This window comes from Sinocyclocheilus rhinocerous, unplaced genomic scaffold (genome assembly GCF_001515625.1).
Source record: "Sinocyclocheilus rhinocerous isolate Xijiao unplaced genomic scaffold, SAMN03320098_v1.1 scaffold368, whole genome shotgun sequence".
In the NCBI taxonomy this organism is placed as follows: Eukaryota; Metazoa; Chordata; class Actinopteri; order Cypriniformes; family Cyprinidae; genus Sinocyclocheilus; species Sinocyclocheilus rhinocerous.
Window position 1 is genome coordinate 1,569,093 of NW_015664681.1, and position 19,422 is coordinate 1,588,514.

At 38.8% G+C, this 19,422-nt stretch overlaps 1 protein-coding gene across 1 annotated transcript in view; it reads left to right on the plus strand.

Annotated features, from left to right (window-relative positions):
• The window catches only part of LOC107730233 (microtubule-associated protein 1A-like), a 28,286-nt gene that overhangs the window by 6,097 nt on the left and 2,767 nt on the right, over positions 1 to 19,422 (plus strand). The window contains exons 4-8 of the mRNA XM_016540999.1: positions 8,799 to 8,881; positions 9,030 to 9,170; positions 9,298 to 14,003; positions 14,441 to 16,662; positions 16,752 to 16,984. Of these exons, the coding sequence (XP_016396485.1) occupies positions 8,799 to 8,881; positions 9,030 to 9,170; positions 9,298 to 14,003; positions 14,441 to 16,662; positions 16,752 to 16,984 (7,385 nt within the window). The remainder of the gene's footprint in view (positions 1 to 8,798; positions 8,882 to 9,029; positions 9,171 to 9,297; positions 14,004 to 14,440; positions 16,663 to 16,751; positions 16,985 to 19,422) is intronic.

Sequence of the window (19,422 nt, forward strand, 5' to 3'; positions counted from 1 at the left end):
AGCAAACCAGACATGTGTGTGTGTGTGTGTGTGTGTATGTGTGTGAAATATGCTGGATATTTTAATATATAAACCGTCATATTTATTTATTTGCTCTTTCATTAGCCTTGTGCCATAGCTACACAAAGCAGTACGGAGCAGGTTTTCATTGTAGCAACATTGACTCATGTGTGAGGCAATATCTTTTTTTAATATATAGATTACATTCATTTTGAAAAGAAAGCCTGCATTTTCTAAGCAGGAGAGCAAGATTTGTGATTCTAAGTGCTGCTGAATGAATTCCCATATGACCTCTGTCTCAAGAGGAAAAGTGCAAGAGATGAGACATGAAAGGAACCTCTGGCAACGTCAACCGAATAAACTTCAGGACTAGTGAATAGAGGTCAGGAATTTCTTTAGACTGATGCATTAAGTAAATAAAGAATGTATGTTATTAGAAAAAAAAATATTTTCTATATAAAAAAGATAAAATTACTGTATTGATTCTGAAATAATATGATGAAAGTGTATTATAGACCTCCCATATGTGTTGCTATTCCCTTCTGAGTGGTTGCCTCTTGAAACTTCAGCCAGGGATTTTACAATTGACACAGATGGATGGGTCCTTGAACAATCGTTACAGATCCCTTTACCTCCCCAGAGGCAGCAGGGAGGAGGCTGGAATGGTCACCATGGCCCCAGCTGTCTCGGGCATTGTTCAATTCATTTAGATTTTTCAGCAACACGCCGCACGTTAATGACTGCGACCACAGCTCACTGCTAATAGCCCTTATGTATAGCACGTTTGGGTGTAAAAGCCTCCAAATATGCAGTTGGGACTTAATTGCATGAGTTTCTATGTGATGCTCAGAACATAATTAAGTCAATAACCAGAGGAAATTGACAGGGCGGAGAAAAATGAGCGATGAGTCTATCAGAGGTGCAACTCAGATAATTTAATATATAACCAGTCATAATACTTTGATAATAATAAATCCATAATACATTATTTATTTATTTATTTGTAGAAAGTAAATTTCCCAATATTAAATGTGTGAATAGAAATATGCCAGATGATTTCATATATAATCAGTCATAATACTTTAAAAATAATAAAGCCATTATACTATCTATCTATCTATCTATCTATCTTCCCCTATATATCCCTTTACCTCCCCAGAGGCAGCAGGGAGGAGGCTGGAATGGTCACCATGGCCCCAGCTGTCTCGGGCATTGTTCAATTCATTTAGATTTTTCAGCAACACGCCGCACGTTAATGACTGCGACCACAGCTCACTGCTAATAGCCCTTATGTATAGCACGTTTGGGTGTAAAAGCCTCCAAATATGCAGTTGGGACTTAATTGCATGAGTTTCTATGTGATGCTCAGAACATAATTAAGTCAATAACCAGAGGAAATTGACAGGGCGGAGAAAAATGAGCGATGAGTCTATCAGAGGTGCAACTGCAACCCCCTCTGCACTGATAGAAAGACGAGGAGGCGCTGCATTCTAATTCAATAGCTTTTACATTTGTTTCAATCTAAACAAGATTTAATTAATGTTATATAATATGAGTTTAAATGCAATTAGCTCACAGTTTAAGTCATTTATCCATAACAAACAAAAAGCGTGGAAACAGTTTTCACTGAGAAATTGCTAGTACATTTCACAATTAATTACAAAGAAATGGCAAATAGCATATTAAATTAAACAACATTTTAAAGTAGAAAGGCTGAAATAGTATTTTCTTGTAAAACGTACTACAATAGTCTATGTTTTATTAATAGCTTCTCTTTTTTACAGTGATACTCTGAGTAAAAAAGGTACACAGCTGTCTCTTGGGTGGTACCCTATAAGGTAAAAAAGCTAAAAGGAACTTCTTTGTACCTTATTTACCCCTGAATTGTACATATTTGAAACTTAAATCTTAGTATTACTACCTTAAAGTTAGATAATAAAAAGTACATATTGGTACATAAATTGTGGATATTAGTTTCTATTGCAAGGGTACCACCCCAGTGACAGTTTTATATGTAAAGGATTTTATTATGAAGTCATAAAATTGGACATTGGATGCTAAAATTATATGTACAAATAAGATATTCGTTACTGCAAAATCTAATCTTGGAGATCTACAACACTGAATATGAAACTGATTTTCACAGACACTGAAACTTGACGCTAAAACTCGAGCTGTTAAGTGAAGTGTTGATTTGTGATTATCTTACCTTAACATTAGCACAGGAAATGCAAATCTTGTCTTAGACATTATATCGTATAAGACTATAAATCTCTTCCCTTATGAAGCCGAAGCAGAGAGGGCTTTTACAAGGGTCCGGTGTGTTTTCTAGTGTTGATTAATAATTCAGGATGGGCTATTGATTGTGCTCTTTTATACCCCTGCAGTCTGCACATGAACACGTCAGCATGCTGCTCAGGCGACTCCAGTCATCCTGATGGTGGCATTGATTGCGGGGCTGGATCTTGCACCACGGTGAAACCTGAGCCCACGCCCAGATTCTGGAGCAAAAGTCTTAGGAAAGACGGGGGGTTATTGTTGTAGTAAGCAAAACCACTGTTTCCTACTGTTAGGGTTTAGACTAGAGCATAAATATAGTGTCTGTAAAGAATTTCGACCAGAAAGACATTTGAAGTGCTTTGCCATCTAAATTTTTCTCTTACAAGAGGCTTTAAATCTGCAGTAATGTGCTAATGCATTACCATTTAGTAAGAGCATGCTGTTATCATGGGACTGTATTGAAAGGATGAAATAACTGAGATAATTCAAGAGATGGACACAGTAAGGGCGCGGCAGCCAGACTGCTGCTTTGAACAGTTGCTTAGGATTTGTCTGGAAGTGTCTATTTATAATCTTGTAATAGCATCAATTTAAATTTGATTTAACAAATGCAAACCCTTTTTGTAGCAGCTAGATGCATTCTATTAAAAACACACTCCCTCAATTAAAACCATTCCCCCCACCCCCCCCCTAATGGAATAGATAAATCAGCATTCTCCTCAGATTTATATCTAATTTTGGTTTCGTTTTTAATGTATAGTATAAATATTCTTCTTTGTTTTGTTAGTTTTAATCTCCGGATCTGACAGCACGCTCACCCTCTTACTGTGAACACAATTCTGCACTGGCTCGCTGTCAAAGAAGTGGTCAGAGTCCGGCAGACTGTCTGCGAGAGAATGCTGATGGAGTGCAGTTAATGGGTCAGATTTTGGCAGTCTTGCCCTGCAGCTGTCGGCCTGGGATCAGCTGTACATAGACTGCTAAATGGCCCATCCTCGTCATTCTTGACCATTAGAGCACCTGAGGCTGAAAAATATAGAATTGGTTGAGCTGTTATTGTATGTCCAACTATTTTTCATTATTCATTTTGATATTATGGTGCTAAGTGGATATTTTTGCTGTTCTGTCAGATAGTCATAAAGTTTTGTGTATAGAGCCTCTCGATATGTTGAAGAGCTGGTTTTTACAATAGTGAAAGTGATATATTAGATAGGAGGAAAAAATATTTTAAGTTTAAACGTTACTGTGTAAACTCCAGCAAGACTCAAGACAGATTTGGACTGTGTTTTGCAATCTTCAGCTTGACAAAAAGTTCAGAATATATTTTATTATTATTATTATTATTTGGTATTATTGATCAGGTAGCAACTGTAATGAATGAACACTAGAAGAACAAACACTAGACAATAAATTGAATTAAGAGTGGTGAAAGTTATGCTCTCTCTTACCTTCTTTGGAACACATCTGTTGCTTGAGTACAAATTTTTACAAAATAGATAGATAGATAGATAGATAGATAGATAGAGTACTTTTCAGGGTACTCAAATAGGCTTGAATTGTTCTTTGTACTAAACTGACTGACTGTTCTTTATGCAAATTATTATTATTATTATTATTAATAATTGAATATGTCAGTCCATTTAAAAATGGGTGAATACAGGGTGAAAACAGGTGAAATGGAGGCCTTTGAAATGCTTGCTCTAACTCAGTTGGCAAATTGGGCCACCTTTACTAGTGTTCACCCTACATCTTATTTATAAATGACTTATATATTCAAGGTCCAATTAAAGACAGAAATGTACACTGACATGCTATCACATTGTTGCATATTTCTCATTCTTCAAGTGTCATCATCCTGTATCGTAGTATGTAAGTGAAGGCAGGCTCGTAGGCCACACCCACTCCCTCTCGCGCACTCGGGTGTCTGTGTGCGCGCTCGCGACGCGCCATACGCACAGCTCAGCATCAGCAGCGGTAGGTCTAATCTGTCATATAATTCTTCAGATGTTTGATTATTGGCATGTGGTTCAAATATCTTTCTCTCTGTTCGAGGTTGTTCATTCATGAAAGGTTGAATATTGCTGATCTGGTATCGTATCAGCCGTCCTCTGTCTAGGTCTGTGTGACTTCTGGTTTGTTCGCGGAATTGTCTGCAGGTTTATTTATCTAAAGGTCGCAAAACAAGCCGTTTTAAAGCATGTATGATTATGCCATCAGTGATAGTGAATGAATGTACAGGATCGCACCGTACAAGGAATAGAAGATGCTAAGTCGATAAGCAAATGTGAATTTTGGATTAGAAATATGAGTGAGAAAAATAAGTTTATTTATGACTTGTTTCCCCACTTTTGCTAGATTAGATGTTTTCTATATGAAAGTTCGTTTTTTAACGAGCCACTAGGCTAACGTTAAATGTTTTATCATAGTGCTAACATTTTTGATAACTGAACGATTCTGCCAGAAATAGCTGGTTAATTTGTTGGAAACACATTTTTTTTTATTCTGACCCAGATTTTAGCTGTGTTTCTGATTATTATAGGATGAAGCAGGGATGTAGCGCGCGCGCTAGAGTATGAGGTGAAAAGATGTGCGTAGATTGCATAGGCCAGACATAAATCTCGTAGATTACTTAAAGGGGTCATATGATGCGATTTCAATTTTTCCTTTCTCTTTGAAGTGTTACAAGCTCTAGCAGAAACAGGGTGATGTACTGTGCTCTTTATGCGTAGTAAATAATTGCATCTTAAAGGGATAGTTCATGAAAATCCAGTCATCATTTACTTTTAAAATAAGAATGACTGTGAAACACATACAGAGATGTCGTTGAATGGAATAAAGATCAATTCACGGGAAAACATCATTTTGTTTCACAGAAAAAAAAAGAAAGCCATAAGGGCTTGGAGTTGGAACAACATGATAGAATTTTTGGTTGAACTGTCATTTTAAGGAGACACATATTTGTCATGTAAAAGGATTATGCAAATGCCTTCAGTATTCATCTTTTTTATATGCTCATAACATTTCAGTTGAGCTGAGACTATTAAGTGCTACTTGTGTTTAGAATGGCAATGACTGAAATATATCTGCTACTCTCTCTGGTGTGGATCATTCTAAACAATTATCGGCCATTTGCTTTGCTGAGGTCAGCATTATTGATGGGAGGCGAGAAGGATTTTGCTTCAGCAGCACCCCGTTCCAAATGACCATTTGTGTGTTTTTACCAGCCCTTTTACACCTGTGTTACCAAGTTTGTTTAAAGACCAAGGCAGGACCAAAAACACAGCAATGTTATTGTCCCCGGTCATTAATCCGCAAAAGCGATTATGGATGCAAATTATTTCTGTATCATTTTAAATGGACCCTTGAAGCTTTCAGTTTATCTGCATGTAACAAATAATTTCCAAAATGGGCACTTTAGGGCCAGTGCCCCTCTGTGCTTTGTACAATTTATCCCTTTTAGCCATTTATTGCATTTAAATGAGCCATTTGTATAAACTCTACTCATATTCCTCATTCATTGGCTCCAGCTGTTTACAGCATAATGGGGTCCATTACACCGCAAGAGCACAAACATATGAATGAGAGCTCAGCACTTGTCTTTCTTTGCTATAAGGAGACTTTATCTCCCCTGCTTCTTAACAAGTAATTTGACTGACATGAACTTGTTGCTGTGGTTGCAAAGGCACAAATAGGACACTTGTAGTGGTCAGAATTTCACTGCTATGGATACGATTAGGTGGCTTTAATAAGATTACAGCTGCTTATTGAATCACTATCCCTAGATAACTGTTTAAAAAGTGTTACACACCTCCTCTCTCTTCGTGTTGCACACAGTGTGATTCAGAGGCAGCTGAGCAGTGATCAAGGACAAGGCAAAGAAAGATAAAATGAAATAACATTGGCTCAACAAATGTAATACATCTTTCATACAGAAATGTAGTGGTTATTGCTTTTGTGTTCAAGGACAGGAAAATGGTAATCCAACAATAGCTGAAAATGTTTAAAATATAAAAACTTTTGATTCTCTTCAGTGATAATGATGTTGAAAAATTCAGCCATGAGACAATCACATTTACACTCCATCTTCCTGATGAGTGAAGAACCAGAATTGCAAGAATAGTTTCAGCTGTCACGATCAAGTTTTATCTGGTGGCAAAGCTAAATTAGAGCTCAGATGTCGCGCATATGGTCATATCTACTTTGAAATAATGATCTCTTAACACAAAGGCATGTGTTGCTGTTCCAAAATTAGCTAATGCGAGATTTTGGAATAAAGATTTTGGAGGCACAGTGAGTTCAAAAGCAAATATTAAGTGAGAGTTTAAAACTGTTTAAGCCTGTGAGGCAATCAGTCAGTCTCACTAATTTCTTCCCACTGAAAGCGTGTTTCAATCGCCTGGATCACTTGTGTTTATCATTTAATCCTAAAAGCCAAGATTGCTTGTGAAGCTTAAAATGCACAAAGTAAAGTTATTTTCTGGATTGCATTCAAATCTAAGACTGACTTTTACCAAATTAGTCTTAGCAAGTGTAAAATACATCTGACCCCATTTGTCAGTGTTTTACATTCTCAGTTGAGTGATACTGAATTAGCTAATTTTAGAAACCATCTGCTAAGCTGCTAAATATTACTGTTACTGTGTACATGATTCAAGTGCATATAAATCACTTATGGATATATGTTGTTTTGAAATAGTATTTGATATGTTTTTTTCATGTTAACTAGGGGCAGTTTATATATTTTCTGGTCCTAAAACAGCAACATTTCATATCATCCAGATCATAATAAGCGGAGCATATGTTCAGTGAAGTGACCTGAATATTTGACTCTATTGGACTGATTATTATTGGATGAACTCTATTCTTAACCTTATTTAGTGCAATTAACTCACAGAATAACCTTGCTGGTTAACTGTTTGTGCAAAGTGATAAATTTAACTGTTTGCTCCACAACTAAATGACTAAAAAGGAGGAGTTTAATGTCATGGGTAGATTTCTTCAGCATGATTTCGTATTATGCACAATCATTTGTAGTTAGCTGGGTCCTAGTGCTACACAGTACATACATAGCAGATGACTATGGATATGAAAATATGGATATTTTTATCTGTGGCATCTAATATTGTGCCATTAGTATTACATTTAGAGTATGCATCTAAGAAAAATCTTCAGAATAGTTTTCTTATAAAAGCACAAAGCACTTCCACATCCAAATTCTTTCATCTGACATGAACTGCAGTAGAATTTACAAATGCAGTTTTTATTTTAGAATGGTAGTAAGGTGAAGGTGTGTGTATGCTCAATGTCACAGGAGACCATGCAGCCTGATTTAGCTGCTCATAACCTGTTATCTGTTCTCAGTCTCAAAGTGAAAGCACATCTGAAGGTCACGTTGACAGCTGTCCCAAAGCATCCTGTTAGTTGTGTAGAAAAAGATGTCTTAATGATGTCAAATGTCTGGAAGGTCAAAACTCAACTTAGTATATAAAGGACTAGAATTATTTGGAGTTAAATATAACAAGCTAAAATTCCCTAAAAGGTTTCCGCTTTCAAATAAACATTCAAAGTGAAATGATGCCGTTAAAAGAGTCTGAAGGATAAACTGGGTTAGGACTATTTGTAGTCCACTGCTACCATCCAGAGTCCATTGTATGATCTCACAGGAGTGTAGAGTTTTTAACTGCTTCATGTTATGCCAGAAAAAAAAGATTTAATTTATTCATTTTTTTTTCCATTTTAGCTACTATCTGATGATCCACACAATTTTTCTTGCTTGTATCTAAAATCAGACTCATTACATTTAAAATATCTTTATGATAGCTTTTTTCAAGCTCATCACATGTTTATCATGTTATGTACATTACGCTATACCGAGAATGTGTGAGAAGCCTAGTCAGATCATCAGTGTGCTATGTAAGTCCAAACGCCCTTGTTCCGTTCTCACTGCTGTGAAAATGACCCTATAAATATCCTATAGAAAGATCTAAATCAGTGATGTTTAAACAGCCAATGAGAGGTTTATGCTTATTATAGCCTAATAATGCTCAGGGTCATAAACTTGTTTGTATGTTTCAGCTGTGCAATGCTGGATTTACATTTTCAGCTAGAGAGAGGATTTTTTCACCCTTTCAGAAATGCTGCAATGCGTCGCGCAGCACCAAGACTGGGTCAGTGTAACGCGGCTGGCGGCAATCGCCAGCTCACTATCCCCATGGCAACAGCCAATAGATTTGCTTGCAGGAGCTTTGCAATATTGTTTTGATTGCTTGGAATTGAGAAGACTGCTTTCACGGGATTAGTGTACTCTTGCACAGCAGCAGGAAGAGACAAAGAATAATGAATAAACAGTAATGAAATGCATGAAGGCAGTGATTGCATCATCCCAATAGGGTGCAAGCTTTTATCTCTGATTTTTTTCCGTATAAAATGCTTTAACAAAATCTTAAAAATTGTCAATAAATATGCAGATTTTAGTGCATTTTAAACATTCAGCGTTTTTTAACTCCTATTTTTTTTAGGACAGAGACTTTTGCAATACAAGAGTGATGTTCTTGAGACTGTTGTGTTGGTGAATCCTTCTGAGGAGAATATTGCTATAGAGGTAATTATAAATAACCCAATGTGTTTTTTTTTACTTCTCCAAGTCCTCCCAATTTTTTATTTGCATGCAACCATATAATAATCTAAGATATCCAATTATTGCTTTAACTATCAAATATAACAGTAAATGCATTTTCTTCCTTTTCTAGTTCAGAACACTGTTCTGTGACTCAGCAGGACATAAGTTATTGGTCCTAAGTGGGCAAAGTACTGAACAGAGCGGTGACATTACCCTGCAAAGTGGAGTGTTTGGTTGGAAAAATTTCTCTGACATTCTCTCAAGTCGTAGGGTAAGTGGCCACTGTACCATTATAGGCCCCATGATATTTCACAGCACTTACTTCACATCATTTACTTTTTTGCTGATTTTTTAAATGTAACTTTAAAAAAATTAAATTTACATTTTTTTCTTTGTAGATTAAAGATCTCTTAAACCAGCCATCTGCAGGTCAGGAAGCCTGTTTGACTGTGTCCTGTAAAGGAGAAGGGGGCTGGAGCTCCCTAGGGTACGTACAGGAGCAGAGCTTACTGAAGTACAGTCTGAATCCAGAGCCTGTGCTGCCTGAGATGGAAGGGGTGAGCGAGTTTACAGAATATGTCTCTGAGACAGTGGATGTTCCCTCTCCTTTTGAGCTCCTGGAACCACCAACCTCAGGAGGGTTCCTCAAGTTGTCCAAGCCATGTTGCTATATCTTTCCTGGAGGACGGGGCGACTCTGCTTTGTTTGCAGTCAATGGTTTTAACATTTTAATCGATGGTGGATCAGACAGAAAATCTTGCTTCTGGAAGCTGGTCAGACATTTGGATAGGATTGATTCTGTTCTCCTTACCCACATAGGAGCAGATAATCTCGCTGGAATAAATGGACTGTTACAGAGAAAAATTGCAGAGCAGGAGGAAGAGAAGAGCTGTGGTTCAAATACTTATGGAGACTGGATGAAAAACCTGATCTCACCAGAGCTTGGTGTTGTGTTCTTTAATGTACCAGAAAAGCTGAAGACGCCTGAGTCCACGCTGAAAGCAAAGAGGAGCATTGAGGAGTCCTCTCTCACATTGCAGTACCTTCACAAACTGGGCATCAAACCTGAGCCTCTATACAGAGTTGTGAGCAACACAATTGAGCCTTTAACACTCTTTCACAAGTTGGGTGTTGGCAAACTAGACATGTATATTCTAAATCCGCTCAAGGACAGTAAGGAAATGCAATTCTTCATGCAGAAGTGGGCTGGTAACAGTAAAGCTAAGACTGGCATCGTCCTGGCCAATGGCAAAGAGGGTGAGATTTCAGTTCCTTACCTCACATCAGTGACAGCTCTGGTTGTGTGGGTACCTGCCAGTCCAACAGAAAAGATTGTCAGAGTACTGTTTCCTGGAAATGCCCCACAAAACAAAATATTTGAGGGGCTTGAAAAGCTGAGGCATCTCGATTTCTTGCGATATCCAGTAGCCACTCAAAAAGACATGTCATCTGGAGCTCCACCTCCACTGATTAAACAAACTAAAATGAAGCTGAGAACTGATAGCAAAGAAAGTCTCAAATCATCCCCTAAAATGTCTTCCACTACAAAAGCAAGCAAGAAAGAGGCAAATGAAGACATTGAGTCAAAGAGTGACTCTGTAAAAGAGAACAAAGTTGAAAAGAAAGATAAGAAAATAAAAGAGACTGTTAAAACTCCCAAACCACTTAAACCCAAGACAGCGTCACCCGATTCACTTAAGCAAGAGAAAAAGAAGCTGCAGAGAGAAAAATCTCCTAAAAAACACACCAAGGAGAAAGCATCTAAGATGGAGGAGAAGAAAGATCAGGAAAAGAAAGACACAAAGAAAGAAAGGGCAGATGTAAAAAAAGAGGACATTAAAAAAGAACTCAAAAGTAAGGAGGAGAAGAAAAAAGAAAAAGAAAAAATTAAGCCAGAGTTGAGAAAAATCACAAAACCTGACTTAAAGCCCTTCACCCCCGAGGTCCGGAAGACTCTGAACAAAGCAAAGGTTCAAGTAAAGCCTAAAACAGAAAAAACTAAAGCAGCTAAGGAGCAAGAAAACAGGCCAGCCTCTAAGCAAGCTTCAATAGAGAAACGGGAGAGTGACAGGTCCTTAGTCTCCTCCCCAGAAGATCTTACCAAGGATTTTGAAGCCTTGCGACTGGAGGAGGAGCTTTCCAAGCCCACAGAGAGCAAAGTGCTCCCAGATTTTCAGCCTGCAGCGGACAGTGTTGTACCTCACATTGAATCTCCTGATGAGGGAATAACTACAACTGATGTTGAGACAGAGTCCCCTCATGAGGAAAGGGTACCGTATGGAGTAAATGAAATTAAATCCCCCTCTAAAACCACAGATAGATTTGAAGATGAAGGTGCTACTACAGAAGATGACATAGAGGATGACTATACCACAAAACAGAAAAGTGCTAAAACATCTGACTTTTTGGAGATGGGCAAAAATAAAGAATGGCAAGAAAAAGCAAAAGAAGAAGAGAAAGAGCTTGAACTGAAACCCAGAAAGAGTGACAGTGAAGAAGAAGAGGATGTAATTGAGAAAGCAGAGCTAGAGGAGGCAGAGGATTTAGTGCATGAAGAGGAGCTCACGTACAAATCTGATGAGGCTAGGAAAGAAAAACTTGGAAAGGACTGGGAGACAAAACAAAGTGACATTAAATCTGCCAAACCGCTGGGTGCTGCAGAGCATGTTTCATTCATCCAAGATGAGACCATTCCAGGTTACTCTGAGACAGAGCAGACCATTTCTGATGAGGAGATTAATGAGGAAACAGAGGAGCGAATCCCACATCTTCAGTATGATGTCGGCTCTTATGACATCTCAGTTCCTGATAAACCAGGGACTTTTGACACCATCCATGGCATGAAACCACCAACCATCTCTATTGCTTCTGAGTTATCATCAAAGGGTTTTGCAGTAGACCAGGAGCCAGTCCTATCAGCTTACGCAACCAATATAATTGCGGCTCCATTGGCTGAAGAAGAGCATATATCATCAGCCACCTCCATCACTGAATATGACAAATTATCATCTTTTGCAACATCTGTTACTGAAGATCAGTCTATAGCATCCGTGACAGCACCACCTACTGAAGATGCAGGAAAAAGCTCTTTACTCTTAGATACTGTAAATAGTATACCATCATCCGTACAGACAGATGACACTCAAGGAAAGGAGTACCTCCACTCTGCTGGAACTATTTCTCCAACTTCGTCCTTAGAGGAGGATAAGTGTTTTAAATCACCTCCTTCAGAAGAATATCAACCCATCGTGCCAGAAACAGAAACTACAGTGAAGGCTACTGTTCCCACAAATTATGAGGATGAAGAGGATGAGGAAGAGGATGAGGATCAGACACCAAATGTTGATATGCCACTTGGAAAGCTCCATGAGGGTTATGCATCTGCTGCCATGCTCGAAGAGCAAGCTCATGATAAATTTCCCTTATCAACAGCACCTATTCCTCCTCAGATGATGTATGTTGGCACACAAGAAAAAGATGAAATGGGAATCTCACTCTCTAATGATGAATCTAAATTGGGCTCCTCTGAGAAAAGTTTGCCTTGCACCTCAGAGACAAGTATTATTTCAGAGAGTGAAGAAAGATGCCTCAGCCCAGATGACAGCACTGTGAGGTTTGCCTCACCTACACAATCAGGACCGACCAGCAGTAGCTACTCTCCCACTGAGGAGAGGTCACAAAAGCCACTGGAAATACTAGATAAGGAGACATTTGATTCTCAGAGGTGTTTGGCCCAAGAGGCTCCTGCTGACAAAAAGTCTGTGAAAATAATTGATGATGAAGTGGATCCTTTTGGAAAGGAACTTTCCGACACTAAACCTGCATTATATGACTCAGAAGAGGATGAAGAGGAAGAGAAAGAGGATTATTATGGAAAAGAAAGCTATAATGTGTGTGGTAAAACTAAATACAAAGAGGAGAGGGAGTGCACTTTTCTTGATGAAGAATACTCTGAAGAGACATCACCCCTAAAAGAGGAGAAGCTGTTTGAAAATGAGAAAGAATCTGTGAATAAGGAAGATAAACCACAAAATGTGACCTACTTGGGCCATGAGTACAAATCCCAGATGCTCAGTTCAGGAGAGGAAGATGAAAGTGAAACCGAAGATGGTACTTACTCAAGCGTAAAAGTACCACAGGGCAAGTTAGATTCCATGTCAGCAAGCCAAGGCAAAAAAGATGTGTCATTCTCAGAGATAGATGACCCAAAAATGATTTCTAAAGACAGCGATAAAAGTGTTCACTTCAACTTGTATTCCTTCCCTGAGTGTGAGAAAGGCCTCAAAGGGGAATTTGAGAGGGTGGTTAGGCAAGATACACCCTATGTTGGGAAGAGCTTTACATACTCTGATGTGTATGACAGTAAATCGAGTTCAGTGGATTCCTACTCTCCAAATCTGCCAAAGGAGCACACTTTTGATGATACTGATGTTACTCCAAAGAAAACAGAAAATAAGGATTCCCTAGATTCTTCCACTGGCAAGATTTCTGACCTTAAAGCATCAGAGAAAAAGGAAGCATCATCAACTTCAAATAGTGAAACACAAGGTATATATGGGACAACACAGTTAAAGGATACACCTGAAGGAACATTCTCCGAGAAAATAAAGGAAGTTGAAGAAAAGAAAACTGAGAAAGACTCACCTGTTTCAGCAGAGAGAGACCCATTTTCAGTTAAATTGGAAAAGCCAGATTTCAGTGAAATGGCAGAGGGTGGTGCATTACAATCAGGCCATTATGCAACTGACAGCTTCAGCTCTGATTACAGTGTTAAAAGTATGAGTTCTGTGTTAGGCCAGTCTACATTTAGCACAAAAGAAATCAAGGCTGGAGACATGAAGATGTTTGCTGATGGAGAGGATGAAGATGAAGAAGATGAGGAAGATGAAGATGATGAGGATGAGGAGTATGGAGAGCATGTAAGTGATAGTGACACAGAGAAAGGTGCCAAAGACAGACAAGAGAAAGATGCCCAGCACTCTCTAAGTAGTGTCATCAGCACTGTACCTACTCAATTCCAGGATGTAAAAAAAGACACCATTACACAGGACTACAGCTTTGGCTCTGACACCTATGGGAAATCTTTAGGTTCATCGACATTTGAATCCACTCTAATCCATGAGGGCCCCAAGGACTCATTGCAAGCTTCAGCTCTGATTACAGTGCTAAAAGTATGAGTTCTGTGTTAGGCCAGTCTACATTTAGCACAAAAGAAGTCAAGGCTGGAGACATGAAGATGTTTGCTGATGGAGAGGATGAAGATGAAGAAGATGAGGAAGATGAAGATGACGAGGATGAGGAGTATGGAGAGCATGTAAGTGATAGTGACACAGAGAAAGGTGCCAAAGACAGACAAGAGAAAGATGCCCAGCACTCTCTAAGTAGTGTCATCAGCACTGTACCTACTCAATTCCAGGATGTAAAAAAAGACACCATTACACAGGACTACAGCTTTGGCTCTGACACCTATGGGAAATCTTTAGGTTCATCGACATTTGAATCCACTCTAATCCATGAGGGCCCCAAGGACTCATTGCAAACTGTTAAAGGTGATGCCTCATCTTTTCATACTAAAAGTCATATTACAGGCTCATCTGGATTTGAACATTCTTCAAGTGAGGAGAGAGATGAGTTTGTCGAAAATTATGGGAAAGGTGTCAAGTCATATTTACCCCTTTCAACAAAGTCTGCTGAAGATAAATTCTCTACTCACTATGATGGCAAAGATATTGAGTTTGACAAGCAAAAGACACCAGATGGAGCAGAGAAAAAAACAGGAGACCCTGTTTCATTGGGCTTCAGTTACACAACTATGTCAGCCACAGCATATTCCTCTTCCTCTTCTTACAGTCATTCCTCATCAGCTTCAGCATCTCTGTCCACTAGCCGCCAGTTTGGGGATGAGATAGGGACTCCAGCCAGTACTGGATTTGAGTACTCATCTTTCAAAGATGAACATTCTCCAGTAATGGACTCACCCTTCTCTAGTTCTGGTGGGCAGGCTAAGGATGAATATTTGGAAGTGTCCGAAAAGCTGACCCCTGCAACCACTACAGCTGAATCCACATCTAGCCTTGCGAGAGTCTCACCATTATCACCTTTTGAGGAGATCAAGCCTTTCCCTCCACATGCTGGTACTTGCATAGGTGATAAGAAAGAACCTGCTTACTCTACAAGCAATATCTCAGATCAAGGTCCAAAAAGTCAGTGCTTTTGCAAATCGGAGTGGGAAGAGGACTCAAGATTACAAGATGAATTTGGTGCAACTGGACCTTATACCTCTATGCCTCTGACCACACAGAAAGACACCATGCCTGAAGACCTGTATGGTGCTTCATCAACACTTCAATTTGAGTGCCCTGAAAAACAGTACTATGAAGACACAGAGAGTAGTGAAGAGGAGGGCGATTATATGTACGAAACTGAACAGGATAAACTTCGGTACCAAAGATCTCCACTTACAGCTCAAGCAGACAAGAACGATACCACATTTTCCTTGGGTGAGACACTAACAAAGGACATATCTTCTGGTTTGGGAGCCACTATCCCAGATGCACTTACCTCACATACTTCCTCTTTCCCTGAGCCCACAAAACCAGACACAACAAACGGGCCTGCAGAAGTTAGTTTGAGTGCACCAGAGGCTTTTGGAGGAACCAGCAAGGTGGGGATAGGCTTGTCAAAAATAGAGATGCAAGGCCAAGAATTTGACGTGATGAAAATTAGAAGCCCAAGTGAATGGGAAATGCAGCAGCAACGAGACATCTACCCAGGAGCATCCCCACCTCATTATCAACATGAAGATGAGTATGAAGAAGAAGAAGAGGCTGAGCCAGAGCACCCAGCCCGTCCTCTTTCTCTTTCTTCCACAGACCAACCTTTCCAAACTTCCTATTATGCAGATGATCCAAGCAGACACGATGATGACTCTGACTATCCTTCAGATGTTGGTATCCATCCACATTCATCCACAGCTTCTCCAGGCTATTCCTCTTGTGAGTACAAGCAGAGAAGAGGAGACACATCTCCATCCTTTATCAACCCAAGCTTATGTCAACTTTCAAGTGATGAAGAAAATGAGGAACAGAGAAGCCAAGGATCCAATCAACAGCAACCTTCTGGGAAGACCAGATCTCACAAACAACCCCATCACCACTCTCACAGTCATCATGGCGAAGACAGTGAATTGCAACAATTCTCTGGTGCCATGGCTGCTGGGATTAGTGCCAGTGGAGAGGACACACCTCCAACCTCTGTCAGTGAGCCACTGCATTCCCAGTCAGATTCTGATGTACCACCAGGTACGGAAAAGTGTCCATCAATCACAGCAGAAGGAAACAATGACTCTGATGAGGATGCAGATTACCTGCCTGTAGATAAATCATCTGGAGCTTATGGGGGGAAGCATTACTCATCAAGGTCAAGGTCGCCTGCTAAAAGTCACGATCCCTTCCCGTCACCAATGATGGATCCTGCTCCTTGTCCCCCTCGCCCTGATGTATGTATGGTTGATCCCGAGGCTCTGTCAAGCCTAACCGACAAACCAATCAAGAAAGATTCCAAATCAAAGGGTTTGCGTAAATTAGGCAAGACAAAGTCCTCATCTCCTGCTCGGAAGACTGATGCCAGGCGGAAGAGGTCCCCATCCAAGGAGCCTTCCACTCACACCACTTCTCTTAGGAAGAAGGAAATGGAGGACGATCTGTCAAGGTCAAGCCATAACACCGGCAAAGGCCTTGTCAATGGCCTTAAGAACAGTGCGGGTATGAACATAAACATTTGAATATGCAAATTAAGATTTTGCCAACATCACACTAACAGCAAGTTTTTGTTAATTTAAATTTTCCAACAGGATCAAATTCTGCTAAATTCAGTGCGTCTGTGCCCCCTGGTCCTCCTATCTATGTGGATCTGGCCTACATTCCCAACCACTGCAGTGCTAAAAATGTGGACCAGGAGTTTTTCAAACGTGTTCGTTCTGCATATTATGTAGTGAGTGGAAACGACTCCAGCAGTGGAGAACCGAGCCGCAGTGTACTAGATGCCTTGCTAGAGGGAAAGGCACAGTGGGGATCCAATCTTCAGGTATACAGGGTGTCCGCTGGTCCTTAAAAAGTCTTAAAATGTCTTAAATAACGTTTTCGTAATATAAGGCCTTACAAAGTCTTAAAATGTCTTAAATTCGGATTTGATGGGTCTTAAATATTTTTGGTCACATTACCGCTAAAATATCTTCAGTCTGACGGACCTAATGACTGTTTACAATCATTGGACAGACCGAAGATTTTTTTCTTCCCCTGCGTCATCAGAGAGAATTGCAGTAAGTTAACAGAATACAAGGCTCACTCTGAGGCGCTGAGGCTCACTCTGTTTGTCTCGAGACTTCAGAATAAATAAGCGTGACAGCACACATAAACTCAGAAGAAACACACTGAGGTAAAAATTCAAAATGTTTAGTTTATTCATAACATGATATAGTTAAGTAACACCATGACAAGTGAACTATTTTGCTCAATATTCTCACGACGCAAAAAAGCACCTACAGAGTGCAGGCATTATGTGAAGTCTAGTGCGCGTGCGCATTTAGAGTGCACTCTTTCACTGCATGATTCAGTCTATTAAAATACATTCAGAATGATCACAAATTCAAGACATGGGGGCAGAAAATGTGTATATTTATACCACTTCATATAGTTAAACAAGTTCACACGGAAGAGTGCGTTTTTTTTCTCCAAAAATTGCCATATACAAATGTGATATTGATTTTTAACAACAGTCCAATAAACTAGAAGTTTTATTAAGAGACTTACGTTTTAGACACCATGTTGCCTGTTTTTGCACTATTTCGCCAACAAAAATAATTCCAAACAAAGCCACAGCGCTGTTTTGCGTCTTTGAGCAACATGACAGCGTTTTGTTCCTCAACTGTTTAAATGATTCGGTTCAGTTTCAAAGTCTCACTTATTAACAGTGACTTGATGCCACCTACTGGTTTTAATTTCACATTTAAAGTATCTTTTCATTTTTTTTCATTATTTCAAATATCAGTATTCAATGTTTTATGTTTAATATGTCAAAACATTATTTATGCATTTGTAACTGCAGGTTAAATGCATTCATGTTCTGCATTAAACAGTGTGTAAACACATCTAAATGCCACTTCAGGTGCAGCTTATGTCTGGATTGCAAAGATGAATTTTGTTGATACTGATTTCATTTGCTTGGTTTTTTCCCCTCAACATTTCTTATTTGTATATTCATAAATGCATTGAAAACATTAATCTCATAACATTATTTATTGCAGTGTAAATTATTTAATCTGACTGGTAGCAGCCCTATAGTGTATATTGAATTTATTGATAAATTGTAATAATTTGACATGTAAGATGATGCATACATCTAAAAAGGTTAAAATAGGCCTTTGTAAAGGTAAATATGTACATTAAATATTACATATATGTATGTAATAAAATGTGTATTTCCATTACAGGTTTAGGTCTTAAATTTCATATAAGGTGGTATTAAAAAGGTCTTTAAAAGTCTTACATTTAACTTGTTCGTGTCTGTAGAAACCCTGGTATAATATTCGTTAATTGCTCTCTCTGTGGTAGATGTCAACATTGGATCATTGTAATTTGCTGATTAATTTGCTGGATATTTTATGAATGCTATGCATATAAATATTTTGGTAATTAATTCATTAATTTTTTATTTACAGTCAGTTTCAGTTTCATTGAAGATTTGAAAACATTAAATATTACATATATGTATGTAATAAAATGTGTATTTCATTACAGGTTTAGGTCTTAAATTTCATATAAGGTGGTATTAAAAAGGTCTTTAAAAGTCTTACATTTAACTTGTTCGTGTCTGTAGAAACCCTGGTATAATATTCGTTAATTGCTCTCTCTGTGGTAGATGTCAACATTGGATCATTGTAATTTGCTGATTAATTTGCTGGATATTTTATGAATGCTATGCATATAAATATTTTGGTAATTAATTCATTAATTTTTTATTTACAGTCAGTTTCAGTTTCATTGAAGATTTGAAATGGTTCAAAAAAGCCATTATGCATTAATGTCATATTATATATTAATGTCTTACTCTGTCCTATTTGTAGGTAACATTGATACCTACTCATGACACAGAAGTGACCCGCGAATGGTATCAGCAGACCCATGAGAAGCAACAGGAGCTGAACATCATGGTCCTGGCCAGCAGCAGCACTGTTGTGATGCACGACGAGTCATTCCCAGCCTGCAAAATAGAGTTCTAAATTCAACATGGCTCCCAGGTTCACATCTTTACTCTCAAATGGTCCGTTACAGCCTTAATTGTAGTTTACTCAGTGTAAAATTCTTAACCTTTTGCTTTTTAACTTCCCACACATAATGTCTATTGCCCAAAAAACCCAGTCAAATGGTATGAACTTTGATTATTATTTCTTGGTAATGAAAGTTACTAGAGTGCAGGAGAACCGAAGGAAGACGTGCCTTTCACTATATACTTTTCAGGGTGGC